The sequence below is a fragment of the Microtus oregoni genome, unplaced genomic scaffold (genome assembly GCF_018167655.1).
Source record: "Microtus oregoni isolate MIOR12 unplaced genomic scaffold, Mior012 000009F_ref0000495, whole genome shotgun sequence".
In the NCBI taxonomy this organism is placed as follows: Eukaryota; Metazoa; Chordata; class Mammalia; order Rodentia; family Cricetidae; genus Microtus; species Microtus oregoni.
This window is the reverse complement of record NW_024543068.1, coordinates 49433365-49453677: the sequence shown is the minus strand read 5'-3', so window position 1 is coordinate 49453677 and position 20313 is coordinate 49433365. Positions and strand designations below refer to the sequence as shown.

Here is a 20313-nt window from a genome sequence, read left to right as displayed (position 1 = left end):
AGAGCTGAACCCTGAGTGGTAGAGCGTATGTGCAGAGAGTCTCAGTTGCTAGACAAGGAGTTCTGTTTTCTAAAGTTGCTTCTGTGCTGACCTGGAATCAGCAAAACACCTGGAGTGGAATGTTAACTGTCTGTGTAAAAGGTTGTCTTTGTGACTGAGAATCCTATGTCAGTCTGAGTAATATAAAATATCCTAGTATCATTTCTATTCATCAGAACTTTGACACTTAAGCAGAAATCATCTTCCTGACCATCCACAGCTATGTGTGTGTCCAATAGATGGAATATTTACATGAGATTAAACACACAGCAGTGGGAATACGGCCAGAGCTGTCCTAAGGGAGAAAGAAAGTGGCACGTGAGGGAAATCACGGATACAGGCAACCAGTTTTCAGAGTCAGTGGTCCTGTAAGCCTTATTAGACAGGTTTATCTTCATCAGATAAATTCATCCAGTGGGTCCACACCTGAATTATCAGTTTCCATATGCTGCATACTTCCAAAGCCACCTGCACTCTGTTTTGTACTAGGTGAGAATATTCACTAAATGATTTCTTATTACTCTCCCAAGAAAGATAAATATAGCTGTATATTGCTGTGGCATGCTTAGCTAAGAACATAGGGCTGTCCCATGTTTTGCCTGAAGGAGATGCCTCTGTCTTGGAGTTGCTGTGCCCCTCTGGTCCACAGGGGTTATAGACACTTGGACAGGAATTGTCTCCTTAGTGCTCATCTGGCTTCCTGTGTGACTCCACCTCCCATAGTCCTTCTGTGTCCTCTAGCACCTTACATGGGAAAGAACAGAGTGAAGGCATCTATTAAAGGGAAGATACATCCTGTCTCCTTATCTGCGCACTACATCTTTAGGCCCTCAGTCATTCACGGTAATCAAATACAGAATGTGATGTTTACATTAAGTGATTTTGCTCTATTTGGAAATTTAATTTTTTTAAGTGTTATAAACCACCAACATATGAGTATATTTACATCAGAATTATTTTAGTTTGTAAATATTCCTATATATCGTTTTATGAAGAAATTGACTAATAAATTTGTGTGTGTGTGTGTTTGAGTTTCATTTTGAATCCACATGCTTACTAGAGGACATTTTCTTTTAAATGTGCTTTATTCTTGTCTAGTAACTGATTTTCACTAATGTGAAATTTCAGCTCTAGTGTGTTCTTTTTTATCACTATAGTGTTATCATCACCACAGTCCTGTACCTCTCAGATGCACTGCGAAAGAACTTCTTAAATGAAAACTTTGAGTATAAGGTCAGTATCCAGCCCACAACTGTCCTGCTTAGCTGTGTGAGATCTGTGCTGTGTCTTAGAGAGGTGCTTCATTTGTGTTCAGGAGAATATAGTGTCAGCTGTGTGTAATGTTGGGATACTTTTTATTATATTTGCAGACACATTAGAGTTGTTGTGATGCCTATCAGCCTGGTGGGAGTCAGTCATACCTGTTACCATAAATTTCAGTTATTATATTCTGGTGTGATTCCAGTGTAGTTATTTTAGAGTTTTAGATTTTTATTACATTTTTGAGTTAATAAGAAAAAATTTCAAAATTACCACTTCCCTAGCTTTGAGTTTGGGAATGAATTATGAAAACTCTGAAACCTTGGTGTGATTCTCCTGGGCAGGATTCTTGATCCCCCAGAAATCTGACTGGTGATATTCCTGCCTGTTCACCTATTCTAGATTACCTCCCCACACAGCTTTTGTTTTATAGCAAGCAAATGACAGTGTAGACAGAAGTGCCTGCTGTGGCTTCCATCCTCAACAATGGTTCTGTTTTGTTATCTTTGTTTCCTGTTGTTTTTTTAATAACACATTTAACATTAAACATTTAGTGAGAACTCATTATCTGACAACTAGAAAATACAGAAAGCACAAATGCAATGAAAATTTGAAGCACTCTTGCCTGGCGTGCATGAAGTAAACCTGGGCTTGATCAAACAAACAAAACCCATAATATCCACAGAACAGAGGAGGCCTGACTATGAAAAGTCAATGCATTCTGTCCGTGACACAGGGTGACATCTCAGCCCAGCTTCGCAAACACCTCCCTCTACCCATTGCCGTTTGCTATTTGAAAAACTAAACAATACATCTTCAGCCATCTGATTTTTGCTATTTATTTTCTTTTACTACTTTCTCCTTGTAAATTATCCTTTAGGTGTACATTCTTGCAAAATTTAATATTGCCACGTGCCTATATGTCTTCGAATGAATGTTGTTCTGGGGGGGGGTAGAGGGGTGGCAATAGTTAAGAACGCTTGCTGCTCTTAGCCAAATTCGGTTCCCGGCACCCGTGCCAGGTGACCTTCAACTTCAGTGCCAGGGTACACCATCACGCCTTTAAAAATGTTTTCCGTGGAATTTTTTGTTTGGGGGTTTTCAATCACATCCCGGTTTTATTTGTGAGACCTCCATACAGAGGACAGATATCCTTTGTCCTATTTCTCACAGTTAGCTTTCTTTTGACATGACATCACTGGAGACATAGTTTCACTCCATATGTCTTACATGGTTTTTGCTGTTTATTTCTGGAAATTTTATTCTAATGTCTTTCTGATTCTTTATTTGGCATAAGAAAATTTATGAGTCGAAATTTGTCTGGATAGGGAATTTTAAAATACAAAGTGAATTTAAAGCGATTAGCATTTCCAGAGATACAGATGCAGGTTTTTCAAGTTCTCCATCAAAAGAAGCTCCAAATACTAATCCACTCAGAAATGGAGTACCTAAGGCTGTGTGGAGATGCCCAGAGTATTGTCTGCAAAACAAGACATCGATCCTTCAGCTACACCACAGAGCTCCGATTTTAAGCAATATCTAAAAAGAGAGTTGTTGTGCAATGTTTTACTCTTGACTTTTTGGGGACCCACCAGGCAGCTCCCAAAAAAATCACACACAAAGGCTTATTCTTAATTATGAATGCCAGGCCTTAGCGTGGCTTATTACTTGCCGTCTTTTCTTAATTAAAATTATCCTGACTACCTTTTGCCTCTGGGCTTTTGTCTTCCTCTATTTTTGTATACCTTTACTTACTTCTCCATGGCTTGCTGTGTATCTGGTCCCTGGTGTCCCCCTCTCCTTGTTCTCTTGCTCATCCTCTTCCTCATTTCTCCTTTTATTTATACTATCTGCCTGCCAGCCCTGCCTATCCTTGCTCCTGCCTTGCTATTGGCTGTTCAACTCTTTTTTAGACCATCAATTGTTTCAGACAGGCGCAGTAACACAGCTTCACAGAGTTAAACAAATGCAGCGTAAACAGAAGTCACACACCTTAAAATAATATTCCCCAACAAAGAGTATTTCTTTGATTTTATTATTCCGTGTAGAAAATGTCAATTGTGTGTTGTATAATGGCAGCAACTGTGGGATAATGACGTCACACAAACCAGCGCTGACTGGGACACAGTGACTCCGGCTTCTCTCCCATCCCTTTCCTGCTCCGGAAGCAAATGTCAGCAACTCCATCAACTCATGCGCCATGTTTCTCTAGCACAACAGTATTTAAATATCGTCCTCTTCTTTTAGATCTGGGATTCCTACTTTTACCTTGCTGTCATTTTCATAAACCAGTTGTGTCTGCAATTGGAGATGTTCACACCTTCCAAAAAGAAGAAGGTGCTAGAAAAGTAAGTACCAATGAGGGGTGTATGGCCTTTTAAAGATGTTCCATCATTCATGGGTCACAATGCCATCACTGGAAATGACAAGTAGTGGAGCATTTATTAGAGCAGGGTTTCCAGAGGAATTTCAGTATTTTTGAACTTATTAACATTTGAGGGGTATCCAGGTTTCAAAGTTATTATTGAAACCAGAAGTTATAAGTTTATGTGGATATTTTCTTTAGGGTCACTAAGACATGTTCACTAGACATCTATAATTCAAATGTCTTGCCTTTAACTCAGAAGGACATATTCTATCCTAGAGAAATACAAGTACGTTGTTGTGGAAATTACAACCGTGTTGATTTTCTGTTTCAGGTACGGCGATATGCGGGTGACCATGGGTTGTGAGATTTTTAGCATGTGGCAGAACCTAGGTAAGTGATGGGAAGTGAAGGCCTGCCTGGCAGAGCTCCTCTCCTGACTGTCGCATGTCCCTAGCCCAGCGGCTCAGCAATGGCAGCATTTGGGAGCCAATGCGTCAAACAGTCAAGAGATTTTCAGTACCTGTGGATGAAATTCTCTCTCAGTCACAAAATGCCATCTCCAGAAATGGACACTGTGGCACCGAGCAAGGTGTCTAGTTGGGAAGCATCACAACACCTTTGCGTCTTCCCTTATTAACGACCAGTTCTGAGATCTGGTATCATGATGTTCAACCCGTTAAACATTCTCTAGCAATGAGGTAACCTTTCAGAATTTGGAACTGTAACAGCATGAAACTTTTAGAATTCTGAAAGGAAGCTATGAATCATCACCAATTTGGATTAAACTTTGTGAAAGATTGCCTCTGGCATCATCATGTAAAACCCTTTTCCTGCATTGACCTGCATCGTAAGGAGTTTCACTAAAGGCCTTTAAATGCACCTGCAGTTGCTAAGAGACCGTTAGATCCCATTGTGTTAATCTGCCACAGTGTAGAAAGCATATTATCCCAGCAAATTGCTGGCATAGATCTGCCTGCACAAAAAGAATAATATTTGGAAAATAAACTGTTCTGAATTTCATTGGCATGAGCTCTCTTTCTGGAGATTCATAACATTTAATTTGGCATATTACTTTTGCAAGTTTTTTGTATCATTAACTGTTACTGCATTTGAATCCCCTGCAATTTATTCAAGTGATTGACATGTGACTGTGTAATGATCTGAGAGTTCCTTCTTTTTTTGGCCTCACTGAGGCACAACTTAGAAATAGCAGGATGTGTTTTCTTGTTCCAGAGTGATTTTTGCCCAGAATTCATATGTCCCTCAAATATGCACCACAATTTGGAGAGCTTTGAGATTCATAAGTGCTTGCTGGTGATCTCAGAAAATTAAAACAAGTTAGCATCCGAAAAATAAGAGCCAGTGATGAACGGCCAGCTAGAGTAAATGACGATCTGTCCCTAGGTCCAGCTGAAAAACACATGAAATGTCTTGGCTTGAGAGCCGTCTACTCAGTGTCCGTGCTCAGCTGAGTCTGTTTTGTTTCCTCTAAAGGCCTTCTGCTGAGCCTTGTGGTGTCCCAGTTGAGTGCTGTACTGGTTGCTTCCCCAAGAATGGTGGCTGGTGAGGTTCTTTCCAGAGCCTATTTGGAAATCATATCAAACTTGGTTGGCTTACGAGAGGAGTGGGCACCATGGTTTTCCTTTTCCCTGAGCATTGCTGTATACAACTTCACCCAGCCTGGGATGGCCATCCATTTAGGCTCTGTTGTTAGTCTACTTAATAAAACAGGCGTATCTCATAGGCTGCTCTGTGTTAATCTTTATCACAAAGCAAAAGTAGTTCTCCCTCTCCTGGAAGGATGCTAAATTACTTCTGTGCTTTGGAAATCAAGAAAGCTTAGAAAATCTCTGCCGGACAATCATTCTACACCGGCATTCATTAGAGCAGTGGGGTTCAAAGTGGAATTCCAACTAGTGTTGGCCTCACCTGGAACCTTGCGAGAAATGCAAATTCTCTTTCTCCCCTGTAGACCCTGAAATCTCTGGGCGGAGGATAGCAAACTGATTTTTCTAGGTGCTTCTTAAGAAGCTGACCAACCACAGAGGAATGCTGCCTTAAGCGGCACTGCCCCTTCCTTGCTGTGCTGGCCCTGAAGACTCGTTGTCTCGAGTATGGTCTAGGTCTGTCAGGAAGCAGTTGTTTTCAACACACAAATGCCCATCATGATGTGTGTAGCTTACGTATAGAGTCTAAAACTTTGTTCTTTCTTTTCTATATCATTTTCCTGACTTTTTACCAGAACATCGCCCACATTTTAAGGGTTTCCCATTCTGCCGTGAGACTGAAGGGGATTTGATTTCCAAGGCACCTGGAACTTGGTGATTGGGCTGCTCACACATAAACCTAATATTGCGGATCCAGTCATTATATCCCCCCCCTAGTTTTATGTGTTAGCAACGTTTCACCTTTAGGACAGCTTAGATTTCATGTCTGGCAAATGCCTGACAGAAATAACTTCCAGGAGAGCAGATGTGTTCCAGCTCTCATTTCAGAGGCTGTCTTTCGGCACTGGTCAGCTTCACTGTTTCAGAACTGAGGTGAGAGAGAATATCATGCTGGAAGGGTATGGTAGAGAACAGCTGCTCACTTCATGGGAGTCAAGCAGCAGAAAAGAGGATCCGCCTATGCTAGCCTACCCTTCTCCCTGCCAGCCCCTTTACTCACATAACGATGGGGTTTGTCTGTTGAGAATAATGGCTATTTCCTAACAGAGCTAGATTGTGCTAGGAATAGTCTTCTGGGCTAGGACAGCAAAGGAGGGGAACACTGCTACTTACCATGAGGGATGTCCTTGATCTAGGGTGTGATGCTTCCCACTCCCACAAGTATTTCCCTGTTTGTCATCTCTAGAGAAAGATGTCCCCAGAGGTGTGCTTCCCCAATCATGTCTTAGGCATCTCTCAGTTTAATAAAGTTAATGACCAAGATTAATCACTACATTTTGATTTTGGTTTTTTCTCTGACTTCTTTGTGTTTAAGAAAGTCTCACTCTGTAACCCAGGCTAGCGCGTAATCAATTGTCCTGCCTCGATTGCCTGAGTATTGAGATTAGAGGTGTGTACCACCGTCCTGCCTCCCAGTGCTACTTTCCACCACAGCTATGCAACATGTAGACATTCAGTTGTGTGCTTATAAAAATACTATTATCGTTCTAAAATTGCATAACAATTTATAGCGTTAAATGTGCTTTTTAATGACATTTACATAGAGAGCGTTAAAACCTAGTGCATATCAGGCCCACCATGAATTCAGATTTCTTTTCTTTTAGCCTCTCTCTCTTGGAGCGTTTGAGCAAGCGGGCTCGGAAAGCGGTCAGTTTGACCTTAACTAGAGCGGATTGGTGGCTTTGACAATTTGTGCTTCAGATGAAGAATTGGGGGAGTCTGACGGGAACAAGGGAACAGAAGTGGGCTTTTCATCTGTGTACCTAGCGTATAAACAGGGCGCAGAGAGCAGGTTCCCACAGAGCAGAGTCAGGCTCTGACAGTGAGACTTTGCATTTGTGCTGTTGTCTCTGGCTCTTGTGGCCCATTAGATACAGTGTCCTCGTGACTTAATTAAAACCTAATATATGTTTGCAGGTGTTTTTAATTGTGGAAAAATACTCATAAATTTGCAGTCTTAACTATTTTTCAGTGTTGAATAATATGAAGTGCACTCACATTGCCAGTCAACTGTAACCTCCACCATCCATTTCCGAAACTCCTGTCTTAGAACACCGAGTTACCGTGGAAAAGGGGGTCCTGGGGTGGGAAGGGTACAAGGAAAGGAAGAGGAGGGGAAGGAAGTAGGGAGTCAAACAATTTTTTTTTGTTTGAAAAACACAGTATTCAAAGCTAACTCTTTGTAGGCTAATAAAAAGAAAAACATGACCATTATACAAAAACTTCCATCACCCCCCACGACCTCAGCCTTCTGAGTATTTTACATGTGTTATGTCACGTGTGTGAGACAGTTCAGCCTCTGTCTTCCTGCCACCCACTTCACCCGTGTTTCATGTAGGAGTGAGAACTTGCTCGCCTTTGGAGAGAAGGCGGTGTTTCGCTGTTGCTGTGTGCTACATCGGCCTTCTTCGTGCCTCTGCTCCGGCCTTGGGCTACTGGGGGCTATGCTGAGATCCTGCTTTCTCTTCTCAGGGGCTGATGCTCAGAAGCAAAATTGCCAGATCTTGTCCTAATCGTATTCTTCATTTTGGGGGGAACTGACATGCTGCTTACATAATTTTGTCCGGGTTCCTATCATCATCAACAGAACACAAGGGTTCCAACTTCTTCACGTCTGGTGGGTGTGCAGCGACATTGCATTGTGTTTTTGATAAGTTATTTTTGAAGAATAAGGACCAATTGAAGATAAGTAAACACCTATTCTTTTTTTTTTAGATTTATTTATTTATTATGTATACAACATTCTGCCTCGATGTATGCCCACACGCCAGAAGAGGGTGCCAGATCTCAGTACAGATGGTTGTGAGCCACCATGTGGTTGCTGGGAATTGAACTCAGGACCTCTGGAAGAGCAGCCAGTGCTCTTAACCTCTGAGCCATCTCTCCAGCCCCCTGAACACCTATTCTTAAATGCGTTATTCCTCCATATCTTTATTTTCTAAATTAAAGAAATAAAATTCTGTTCTGTCAATAGAGGGGGATGTTATACATTACCCTCCAAATTTTGTCCACTTTGTGGGTGCCCTTGAAAGAGTGAGGTGATCTGTGTGAAGGTCATCCTTGCCAGCTGGCTGCGCACGGGGCCTTCGATTTGCTGCAAAGTTTTTACTTTCTATTTTTAGATAAATTCCCATCCTTACTAAACACAGTGGGCACATGCTCCACATATGCAAACAAAGCATCCTGTACCCACTGTAGAACAACTGGACTTCCCTAGCAGGCTGCCCCTCTACATAAGCACAAAACCCCTGCAGCCCAAGTAGAAGGCACCCCAGACACCTCAGATAAGACTGTGTGGCTGGCAGCTACGTGTGGGGGACACACACACAAACCCTCAGGAATATGGGAACCGGTTAAGTGAAGTGAAGTCGCTGCTGTACATGGCCCCACATTCTGCTCAGCTGATTCGGCAGGGGTTTATTTGGGGACCTGACTGGGTTTGCACATGCTCCGCATTCCCAAAGTGTGTTTTCAGTGATAAGGCTACCCTGAAGCCTTACTGCATTATCAAGACCCAAGTGTGGCTGCTCTCTGACTTCTCCACTATCCGAAGAAAGATACAGCTCTAGAATGTAGTCTGTGAGCCTTGTTTGAACAGTAGCCGAAATGGAAGCTGTAAAATGCGTGCTCAAGCCCACAGGGAATTTTGAAGATTAGTTCTGTTTTTAGTTAATTTAAGAAATCAATGGTTGAATGTGTTACCATGATAAAGGCATTGTGATTTTGGTCTCTAGTAAGCAGGCAAGATACTGGCATTTGAGGGAACAAACATTCACACTCTAGGTGGTTCATCAGAAAACTACAGGTTGTGTTTGACAAAGTAAATCCCAAAGTCCCAGATTCACCTTGTATTAAGAAATGCATGGTCTCTTGTATAGCTAAGAGGCCTACTAGTAGGCCTGGCTTTAGGCATGGGTGTTTAGAGAGATCATCTAGGCTCACTATGTCTTAGCTATTCTTCAGTCTGAGTGCTAACCTTAGTCTCAGAAGGACTGTCTCCATTCAGTAGTAAAATGGTTTCTGAAGACTTGAAACATACTTGCTTCTTAAAGCCCCTTCTAGAAAACTCCTTAATGGCCACATATTGGTCTTAGAGATGAAGCTGGTTTTGGGCAAGACTAATATTACACTTGCTTGTCCTGAGGCCAGAATATAGGAGGTTGTTATACCTAACTGTGGAATGACAGATGAGGAGCTATTCCTGAGCTGGGATGCTGCCCAGAGAGCAAGCATGGTGGGTACTCTCAGTGAAAAAAAAAAGCTTTTACTTATTCCTCTCTCCAGTGAGTCTTGTCTTTGGTTTCGCCTTGACCTCCAGCAACTTCAACTTCAAAGGGATAGGTTTGTGAGACTTGCCTCCTCAGTGTTTTTTTGATTTGTAGCTGGACTTAATTTCATATTACTCTTCAGCCAAGCTGAAAAGCCTATGTTGGTTCCGTTCATAGGACAGCCATTTCAAACTCGAACCAGCCTGATTGGTGGATCCAAATGCTAGTCACCCTAATCCCTAGTTAAGGGATTTGGGATAAGTTGTTTAAGAGCCCAAGATTTTTTTTTAAATTTATTTATTTATTAAGAATTTCTGCCTCCTCCCCGCAACCGCTTCCCATTTCCCTCCCCCTCCCCCGATCAACTCCCCCTCCCTCATCTGCTCGAAGAGCAATCAGGGTTCCCTGACCTGTGGGAAGCCCAAGGACCGCCCACCTCTATCCAGGTCTAGTAAGGTGAGCATCCAAACTGCCTAGGCTCCCCCAAAGCCAGTACATGCAGTAGAGCCCAAGATTTTTGTTTCCTCTTTGGGGGTGGCAGTTCCTACTGCCTAGAGTCAACATGGCAAATGAATGGAATTATTCATGGAGAGCTGCCAGAGCCCGCCTGCCACGGAGCGAGTGCTTGCAAGAGTTGGTTAAAATTGTTAGTGAGTCACCACACTTGGTGCTCTAGTCCCTCTTGACTTCCAGAAGCCTTCTCTTGTCTAGAAGCATACCGACCCACCATCCCTTTAGCTGGTGCCTCCTCTTGTCCTATACTTCTGTATTCAGAATCTCCCACACACACCTCCGTTCTTTCTTTCCCTAAATGATCTCATTCATTCGATGATGTCAATCCCTATTTATCGATGACAATCCTGCAAGGCTCCTGAGCCCTAAATCTGACTTTTGGGAGCAGATAGGGTATTGTGCACATGAGAATGTCTCAATAGGGCTTCAAGCAGAAGCTTTTGGGCATTGTCCTTTCTCCATCTGAAACTAGTTTCTACTTCTGCTCCAAGGTGGTCTCATTTAGTAGTAAAATTAGTCCAGGAGAATGTTCCTCAAATCTGGCCTCCTGTCCCTATTACAATGGCTGGTATTTGGGAGCCAAAGTTCTTTAATCTAGCATCAGTTTTCCCAATAAGCACCTACACAAACACAGTTGAAGAGTTACACCCCCTCTCCAATTCAACCAGGTCACTATTGGTAATTTCTCCCTGACCTCTGCTACACTTGCAGATATGACTTACTGCCCATGTTTCCAGGTGTACCTTCTGTTCATATATTAGGCCAGCTGCTGCTTATTCCCCAGCCCAGTGAAGTAGCCTGTCTATAACCACTTACCAGCTCCCAAATCATGACACAGAGGCTGATTATTAGTTATGGGTGTCCAGCCTTAGCTTAGCTTGTTTCTAGCCTGCTTTTCTAACTTAATTTAATCTGTTTCTCTTTATCTACATTTGTCTCAGGGCTTTTTACCTTTCTTTCCTTCCTTCTGTATATCTTACTTTCTTGCTTCCTCGCTGGCTGACCTCTGGCTTCTCCCTTTCCTCTCTCTCTTCCCTTCCCCGTATATTCCTCATCCTATTTGTTCTCTCTACCACCAACCCCACCTATCCTTTCTCTGCCCAGCTGTTGACCATTCAGCTCTTTATTAGACCAATCAGGTGTCTTAGGCAGGCAAGATGAAACAGCAGAACATCTTTAAATCATTAAACAAACAGTTAAAGTAATACTCTGTAGCATACACAAATGTAACACATCCTTACATAATTAAACTAATGTTCCACAGCATAAACAAATGTAATACATAATTAGTTTACATGATTAAACTAATATTCCACAGCACCTGTCCAAGCATCTTTCCTTGGTTTCCTTAGGTCAAACGAGCTGGACCATCATCCTTGATGGTCCTTGATACTAGATCTGCATCTCTGCAGTATCCTCAATGTTTGTTATGTTTTACATTTGTAAGCAATAGATTGCTCAGTTGATATGGGCATTCCCATTTGTTGAGCCCCTGAATAAAATAGATTAATGACGGAGTTAGTGAAACAAATATAAAGCACATATCCATGCTAAAAGAAAGTACTTGTTATTGTCTTGTTACTCCCCAAATTTCCAAGCTCTCATCTAAACTCGTAATCTGTCACCTGCCAAAGCATATTCTGGAAAGAGGTACTCATTTCAGGTTTTCCCCTCTGCTTCTATTTATAATCATGTAACAAATGTGATTTTGCGAAGATAGTGTCTTATCCAGGAAAGCAGAGACCTAAAGGGGTTTATGGCCTCTGTGGATCATGGGGTATATAGGGAAGATATTGAACACCTCTGTTCTCTCTCAGGCGTATCCTGGAAACACTGTATCTTGTATTAACACAGACTAAAATGTTCAGCTCCACATAGTATTCCCTCTGTGTTTCTGGGGTAGGGAGAGTCTCATCATGATAGGAGATGCGCATGATCTGAGCATAGGAAAGAGTAAGAACCCTGCCATAGAACAAATCAGAAAAACGTTGCTGTGATTTGTCCCTAAAGACGAAATTGATGTCCTTCATGAAGACAGCCATCTTCAGCCTGACCTCTGAACTTGTTCTAGGCATTCTAGGGAGGTGCCTCAGCATCACAGGCTTTTAACCGTGACACAGAAAAAGAGTGCATCATCAATGGCATGTCGTTTTGTTACTATCAACATAGGAACTTCTCTGTGAAATCTAACATAGACTGATGGACTTCAGGCCTACCCTGTGTATCGTCACTGTGTCCCTGCTGCTGCCTGGCCACCTCTGCTCTGAATCACGACTACTTAGTATTTGACTGCACGCCAGTAGAAGTTCAATATCATTATGTTTTAACCTTTTGGAAAATAGTTGAAGGCTTTGAGGAGGTTGCTTTTAGACTTTTGTTTAGCCTATTTATTTTTTCTTTAAAAAACAAACAGAATCCAGTTTTCCTTGCATTATTTGCAGTTTTACAACCCAGAGAAAACAGCTGTGATTACCTTAGGGGTAGTTTCTCAGTTAGTATAGGGGTGTGTGTGTGTGTGTGTGTGTGTGTGTGTGTGTGTGTGTGTGTTGGGGGGTAGAGGTGTTGCTTACCTTTATTTCTATGTACCTTGTGTGTACCTGGTACCCACAAAGGCCAGAAGAAAGCATCAGACTCTTTGGCACTGCAGTTATAGAAGGCTATGAGCCACCATGTGGCTTCTGATGGTCTGAGCTACTGAAACATCTCTCCAGACTCCTCTTACGTCGTGAAATGGTCCTGTATAGTCACACCTTGTCTTTCACACACTGAATTATGTTGGGAAAGTTTAGTTGTGTTTTTCTTCAGCCTCACTTTTAATAACAGCTTCTAATTTTTTTACAAGAAAGTACAATAAAAAAATATTCCAGTTTCTGTCATTTTAATTGTATGCCATGGGTTATTTTCTTATCTGGGGATAAAATTATAGTTGAGTATTTCCAACTATAGTAATTGTTTTAACTAAATTTTAAAATAGTAATCTTTTTGAAATCTTATTAAGACTAAATATGCTGAAACTCAAATATTTTGCTTATTTTAGGAGAACACAAACTTCACTTCATCCCTGCCCTGATTGGCCCCTTCCTAGAAGTCACCCTGATACCACAGCCAGATCTTCGGAATGTCATGATTCCTATTTTTCATGACATGATGGACTGGGAGCAGAGGAGGAGCGGCAACTTTAAACAGGTAGGCCGGTGGCACTCACCAGGAGTGACAGAGAGCCTCGCTTCCCTTTGGCGCCTTCCAATTTCCTCCACTACAACTTTAAGTGGGGAAATGAACACTGAGTCCAGAAGACTCAGAACCAGGTGAACCTGTCCTGCCGGCACCATGGAGCCTTAGATACATCTCTCTGGCTTCCTGTTTACCTTAGATACATCCCTCTGGCTTTCTGATCTCCTTAGAAACATCTCTCTGGCTTCCTGTTGTCCTGTGCCTCCAGGAAACCCTTGACACCCCATTTCATTTCTTTCAGCTAAAACATTCCTTGCCTTATCAGATCTGTATTTAAGAATTTACAGAGGGTTGTTTGCTCCCAGCCGGACATGGCTCAGAGGAATCGGAAGGTTAATGATTCTTTAAACCATTGAGCTCTCAGTGGTCTGCACATTGTGTTTGGTGAATGACTTCGCTTTCAGCATTTGACTCACAGTGTGTTTTATTGCTCTTCGCTTGGAGCACTGAAAATTAATTTGAAGGAGAGAACAGTGGGAAAATCTCACAAAGGAAATTCCAAGGGGATGAGCCTATCATTCCGCACTGACTTAAGTTAATAGGGCTGCTCCCGTTTAGGGGAAAGACAGGCATCCTCATTGCAAAGCTAGATCTGCAAAGACTCAGCCACTTTTGCAGGTCCGGGTTGGGGGAAGGAGGAGAAGCATGCGCTCACACAGCGGCTGCACAAGCCTGCTTGGCCACGGGATGTGGCCCTCCTTCACACTCTACATGAGTCCATCTTCAAGCCTCAGGAAAGTGCTTGCCAGCTCTTATAGCAATTTGATTGCATGCATAGATTTTTCCTATTGCCAAAAGTGTGGGCAATTCACTTGTATCTGTTTATACATTTATTTTAAAGAAAGCTAATGGGTGAGCGAAAAGCTGAGAACAAACTGTGCTTGGTAGGGGAGCCCACTTTCCTTCCCCCTTCTCTTCATCTCTTGATTGACATCTGGCTTAAAGGGGTAATTGAGCTCAGTCCTTTGACAAAGTTGAATATTCATCCCAAGCCTGAATCACTTTAACTCTGCCTAAAGGTTACCATTTTCTCTCTCCTCTTGCCTCTATACATGAAGGGAAATTGTTCCCTTCCTGATATTCAAGTTATAAAGGATTTACATCCTTGGAAATGTAAATGTTTTGATTACAGTTTTGAAGAAATATGTCCTTTCTATCGCCTGCTTCTTACTGCTTACTTAGAATATTTCTGTGGGTCTACCATCTGCACAGGGCGAGGATGAGTTCTCACTTCAGTGAGGGATGAGCACAACCTCCAGCTGTTTGAGGAGGAAAACAGACCTAAAACACATTAAAGATTTCATTTAATGTATTGGGGCATGTTAGTTTGCTGATATTAGGAAAACAGACCTAAAACACATTAAAGATTTCATTTAATGTATTGGGGCATGTTAGTTTGCTGATATTCCCAGACTTAGTGGTGTAAAGAGAAAAGAACTAGGACTTGCCAGTTTTTTATAGTTCCTAAAAAAGGAACTGAGGGCTGGAGAGATGGTTCAAAGGTTAAGAGCACTGGCTATTCTTCTAGAGGTCTTGAGTTCAATTCCCAACAACCACATGGTGACTCACAACCATCTGTAATGGGATATAATGCCCTCTTCTGGCCTGTAGACATACATGCATGCACTATACATAATAAATAAATCTTTATAAAAAGAAAATATTTTTTTAAAAAAGGAATTGAACTGTTTAAATTGGGCTGCTAACATTTATTTCGGGATCACAGATAGATAGATGCTGTCTTTGGCAGTATGGAAAACTAACCAGGCAGGAGTATGAAGTCATGAAAACCGCATCAAAATCAGCCCCCTAGAATTCCGTAGGGAGGCTTGCTGTTAACCATGGCTAACAATGTCAGTTTCACAAAGTGTACTACAGCTTTTCCCCTGCCATAAAAAAATACATACCAATTTGCCTAAATGAATCTTCCCCGTGAAGTGGGGGGACAGAGAGTAATATTTGGGTGTATTTCAGGTGGAAGCCAAGCTAATTGACAAATTGGATAGCCTGATGTCGGAGGGCAAAGGTGATGAAACCTACCGTGAGCTCTTCAACAGTATGTGAGTAGCGTGTTTCTCTCCAGTCGGTTCTGCTCAGGCCATCTGGTGTCGGTCCTGAGCCGTTCTGCACCGCAGTAGATGAGAGATGCAGAGACAGCTTGGGTCTCACAGGAAGGCTTTGTCTTCGTAGAGAGTGAACTAAAGGATAATTGCCTAACTCTAGCAAGTGGATCTTATTATGCTGATGACGAGACACGTCTCCTTATTTTAACCTCAGATTAGGACAGGCCATCTGTGTTGCATAACAAAGCCCCCGTTTGCCATGCTTGATAACTTTCAGGGAAAATAAGACCATTGTTACGAGATAATGATTCTAAGGAGTTTTATGAGCAGGAGACGAAGAAAGGGTGTGATTATAACATTTGTATACAGTGTTCTCCAAAGCATGACCCTGGCTGACTTGCCGTTTCAACAATGGACTTAGCTTGTGCCTGATGATCCGCACCTGCTTTAACCATCGATGCCGGCCATTTGCTCGGGATTATTAAATTATGAAATGCTTCCTAAATGCTTCCTATTAGAAGGTCACCAAAGCAAGTCATTTCCAGTGACTTCGGTGTTTGGGATTTGCAAGGAGAATAGAGGGAGAAGAATTGAGTTCTGTGAAGGGGCTTTGGGGTCGTCCCAACTATGATCACGGTCATGGCAGAGATTGCTTGTATTATGTGTGAACTCACTGTGTCCAGATAGCCAGAATTGAGGTGTGAGGACATCACAGTACTTGGGATTTCCCAGCTGGTGTTTGTTTTCTTTATGAGCTTATGGATCTTAGTCATTTTCAAACCTAGTATTTCTATAATGTGGTTTATTTTAAGAGGGAAAATCATCTTGCTGAGTTTGGACATTTCTTTCCAGAGTGCAAAAATAATACATCTCCCTGAATAAAAGACACCTGCTTTTTTATTTAAGTCCAATCATTACCTAAGTGGTACTGATAACCAAACACAAGATTCAAGTTCATTATAGGATTGTTAATGAGCAACAGTGGAAAAATGAATGTATGTGTTTTAAGGATGCTATCTGTCTGTGGTTGGTAGTTTGGGAAGTCTTTAGCTGGCCTGATTCACAATCGTTCCTGAAACGTTTGGGAAAATTTTATAGGAAGGCAAATCCAGGAAGGGCTGCAGAGATTTCATATGGTGGTGGTGAATGACAAAACAGAGTCTGAACCCTGAATGCCATTTTCTTTTGAATCTGTAATTAAACCAAAACTTGTATTAATTAGTCACCAAGCCCTCATTCATTTTGGGCACAAAGTGTCTGTCTTTCATGACAGCTGGAGTTTAGCAAGAATTCTGATTAAAACCTCATCCAACACAATAAGTTATATTTGAAAGATGCTTTCATTTCAGTTACTTGGTTAAAACAAAGAGCTAAACTACCGAAGTGCTCAGTGGAATGAGCCCCTTGAGATTTGTGATTAATTATTTATAATGAATTCATAGCATTAATAAATGCATGCTCTCTTTCTTTAGTGCCTCTTCTCTGCTTTAGTAAGGGCCTGATAGCTTGCAGTTTGGGTTGCTTTTATATAAATATGACTTTGAACTAGAAGATGTGCCTTGACATTGGAATCAAAGTAATAATTAAGATATTAAGCCTCTATAATTAGGGCTATTTTAAGGGACCTGATTAGTTCAATGGAAATTTTTATCCTTTTGTTGAATTTTAACTTATTACTAGAATATAATATAAATAAATTAAAAAATTAAAAACTGTAAATATTTTTAATGCTTTTATAGTCAGTGTCTTAGGAATAAAACAAATCTAAAGTGACAATTCAATCACATTCCTACCTTGTCCCGGAAAAGAAAGTGAAAATGTAGGTGCATTTCAGGGAAGAATCAAGTTCTTTTATTTTTGCACAAACAATCCCAGCAAGTTAGTACAATCACGGTGTGAGGTGCCGCACATGTTATGAAGCAGGAAGGCATGCTGTTACCGAATAGAAGTTCCTTTGCTCTGAATTCACGCCTAAAACTTCATAAAATTCAACAAGACGAGGGAAGCCCAGAAGATGCTCTGCTTCTTTCCAGTCCAGCAGAACAGCAGATGATTCCCAGTGATTGCCTGTCCCATCACTGCCTGCATTTGGAAGGCTAGCTCTATAATACCGTGCCTCGAGTATCCAAATCTGCTGTTTGGGTTGTTGAAGCAGAGCATCTATGGCAGGAACAGTCTTGTCAGCCTATCCTTGTATGATAGGGAAAGACAGACTGAAAATCAAGCTACCATCCCCATGTCCTTCATGGTGAACAAGGTCATCTAGCTGTTCAACGGTCTGACCTGCCTGCTCTCCATTTCACGGAAGAGGCCCATTGCAAAACCCAGAAAAGCTTTGCGATAAACTGCCCCTTACTTATGAGACGGGTTCTCGAGATACTCCCAGCCCAAGAGCACAGGGACAGACCAGGGGAAAAGAAACCAGGTCCACTCAAGTTGTCTGGAATGCTTCCTTCCTATGCTGATACCCTCCTTGGGTTATGTTGATAGAAGTTTCTGTCCCGCCCAGTCCTCAGCTGTTCAGTCCCAAAGAAACACGCTGAGGTCTACATTAATTATAAACTGGTTGGCCTATTAGCTTAGGCTTCTTATTAACTCTTACATCTTAAATTAACCCACAATTCTTGTCTGTGTTAGCCATGTGGATTGGTACCTTTTATTAGTGAGATATTCTCATCTTGCTTCCTCTGCATCTGGGTGACAACTGCAGACTGAGCCTTTCCTCTTCCCAGAATTCTCCTATTCTGGTCACCCCACCTATACTTCCTGCCTGGCTACTGGCCAATCAGCATTTTATTAAACTAATACAAGTGACAAATCTTTACAGGCTACAAGACCTTTGTCCCACAGTAGGTTGTATCAGGTGAGCAGGAAGGCGGAAGGATTCTCAAATGAAGGCGTAAGCCTTGCTAAGGATGCAGATAAGCGAGGCCATAGACTTGGTTCTGACATTTGGTCCCGAGTCACTGACGGGAGCAGGGTATGCAGAGGCAGAGCAGTACCTCTTATGCAGGATGCTGTAGCTCTGATTTCTGACTATATCAGGAAGCTGCAAACTAATGAGAGTCAGAAATGAAGCCTCTGTATATTTTTAGAATTCTTATTTAACTTGAGTTGCTTGTTTTTTGGCCTCTGAGTATGTGAGGTGTAGGCTGTCACTTGGGGAAATTTCTGCAGGCATCCTGCATGATTTGGCAGGATGTGAGAGCTTGGTTCAATGTCAGTTCTCCCCTTCCACTCTAAGCAGGTGCCGTTGAGAGGTTTTAAGTGAAAATCTATATAAACAAACTAAGAAGATTCTCCTGGAGGATCAGAAAGGGCAAGCCCCACACCTTTCATGACTAGTCTCCCTCTGAACAGCCCACTCTTAATCTAGATAACAGTTTAAAATCAGTGAAACATATCACGTAACAGAAAACAGACATAGAGAAAAGACAGAACACTCGGTACTTGGTTGACAATAACAAGAAAAAAAAAGTGGGGATGGGAAGAAAATTAGAAGATAATATAGCCATAGACCTTTACCAAAATAGGTCCCCTTTCCTGTTTTTTTGCAACTAAATGCAGATAAGATATAGTTACATATAAGAAACGTACATACACAGACACTTCCTTTTTGAAATTAATATGCAAGAGAATAAAGGTTTTGGACAGAAATGTCGATCACTGAAATGGGAGGGGTAAGGAAGTACGCTGATGCCACACACTTGTGTTCTTTTATTTTGGGGGGAAGTTCATCTGGGAAGCCTTCACCAAGTATGCTGTTGATTGGCAGAGAGGAGTGAAAGCCAATCAGGTCCTCCTCATGATGGCTCTCATTGTTTGTGTTGACACCGTGCCTCTGCTCCAAGGTGTTTAGGATTAGGGGAGATGTAGGAGGAGAGACGTGGCTCGGGCGCTCGTCATCAATCTGCTGTAACAACCGCCTAGGAAATCCTCTGTGATTAATGGCCAAGTGAATGAGCCCGTTGAGTGAGTGCACAGATAGTACAATATGTAATGAGTGGGCAAATGTTAAGGGAAGGGAGAAAAACGCAAACCGTCATACCGTCTGCACAAGGATTTTCCTGTAGCGGTGGCATTGCAGCAGAATTGCTTGGGTGAAGATGCATTCCACTGAGAGGTAGGAAAACATTTTCTACGGGGCTAAAGCCAGCTCTTTACTTAGAAGTAAACTTGGAGGGAGTCCTGTGATCTCTTCCGCGCTGTTGTTTACTGTGGCAAGGCACCAGTCTCGCCAGCCTAACAGAGCAGCTAGGGGAAAATGTCTTGGAGCTGTGAGGTGCTGGTGTGTATGTGAAAGCATGATTACTTGCATGTGTTCATATTGTATGACTTGGATAATCTGAAAATCGATTTGCTTTGTCAATGCTTCCCGGATTAGAATTCCACTATTTGGTCCCTACCCTAGGTAAGACATTGTTTGCAAATTGTGCTACTTGTGAGATGTTGCCGTGGTTGCTAAGGCATTTAAGGTACTGATGAAAGTAAAATGGTTGTCATGGTGACTGATAAAAATAAATGTTGAAAATGCCCTGGGTTCTTTCTTTTCCAGTCTACTAAAGAAAATTGAGCGGGAAACATGGAGGGAAAGTGGCGTTTCATTAATTGCCACTGTCACTCGGCTGATGGAGAGGTTGTTAGATTACAGGTAAGCTGCCGCTTGAGATTCCAGATAGACTCTATTCTAGCTAAAAGCTCAAATAGCTGAACTATAATTAGTATTCCACTTGAGCTAATCATTCGAAGACTTGCTAATCAGCACTTGGACTTGAAACCAGCTTGTTTGGGGTTTTGAATCTGGCTTTGGTGTGTGTTTCCTTGTTTGTTTAGCTCTGGTTTTGATAATTCTTTCAAAGTCCTGTTGAGTTGAAAGAGTTCTCAGAGTCCTTGACTGTCCT

The 20313-nt window shown here is 41.9% G+C and overlaps 1 protein-coding gene across 3 annotated transcripts in view; it reads left to right on the top strand.

Moving 5' to 3' along the window:
• Nucleotides 1-20313, top strand: part of Dock4 (dedicator of cytokinesis 4) — a 389986-nt gene that overhangs the window by 314396 nt on the left and 55277 nt on the right. For 2 of the 3 annotated variants that reach the window (XM_041658122.1, XM_041658120.1), the window contains exons 28-34: nt 1197-1272; nt 3547-3647; nt 3999-4057; nt 13153-13301; nt 15324-15409; nt 19797-19823; nt 19968-20063. In XM_041658122.1, the coding sequence (XP_041514056.1) occupies nt 1197-1272; nt 3547-3647; nt 3999-4057; nt 13153-13301; nt 15324-15409; nt 19797-19823; nt 19968-20063 (594 nt within the window). The remainder of the gene's footprint in view (nt 1-1196; nt 1273-3546; nt 3648-3998; nt 4058-13152; nt 13302-15323; nt 15410-19796; nt 19824-19967; nt 20064-20313) is intronic. The other variant, XM_041658121.1, reaches the window with a different exon arrangement.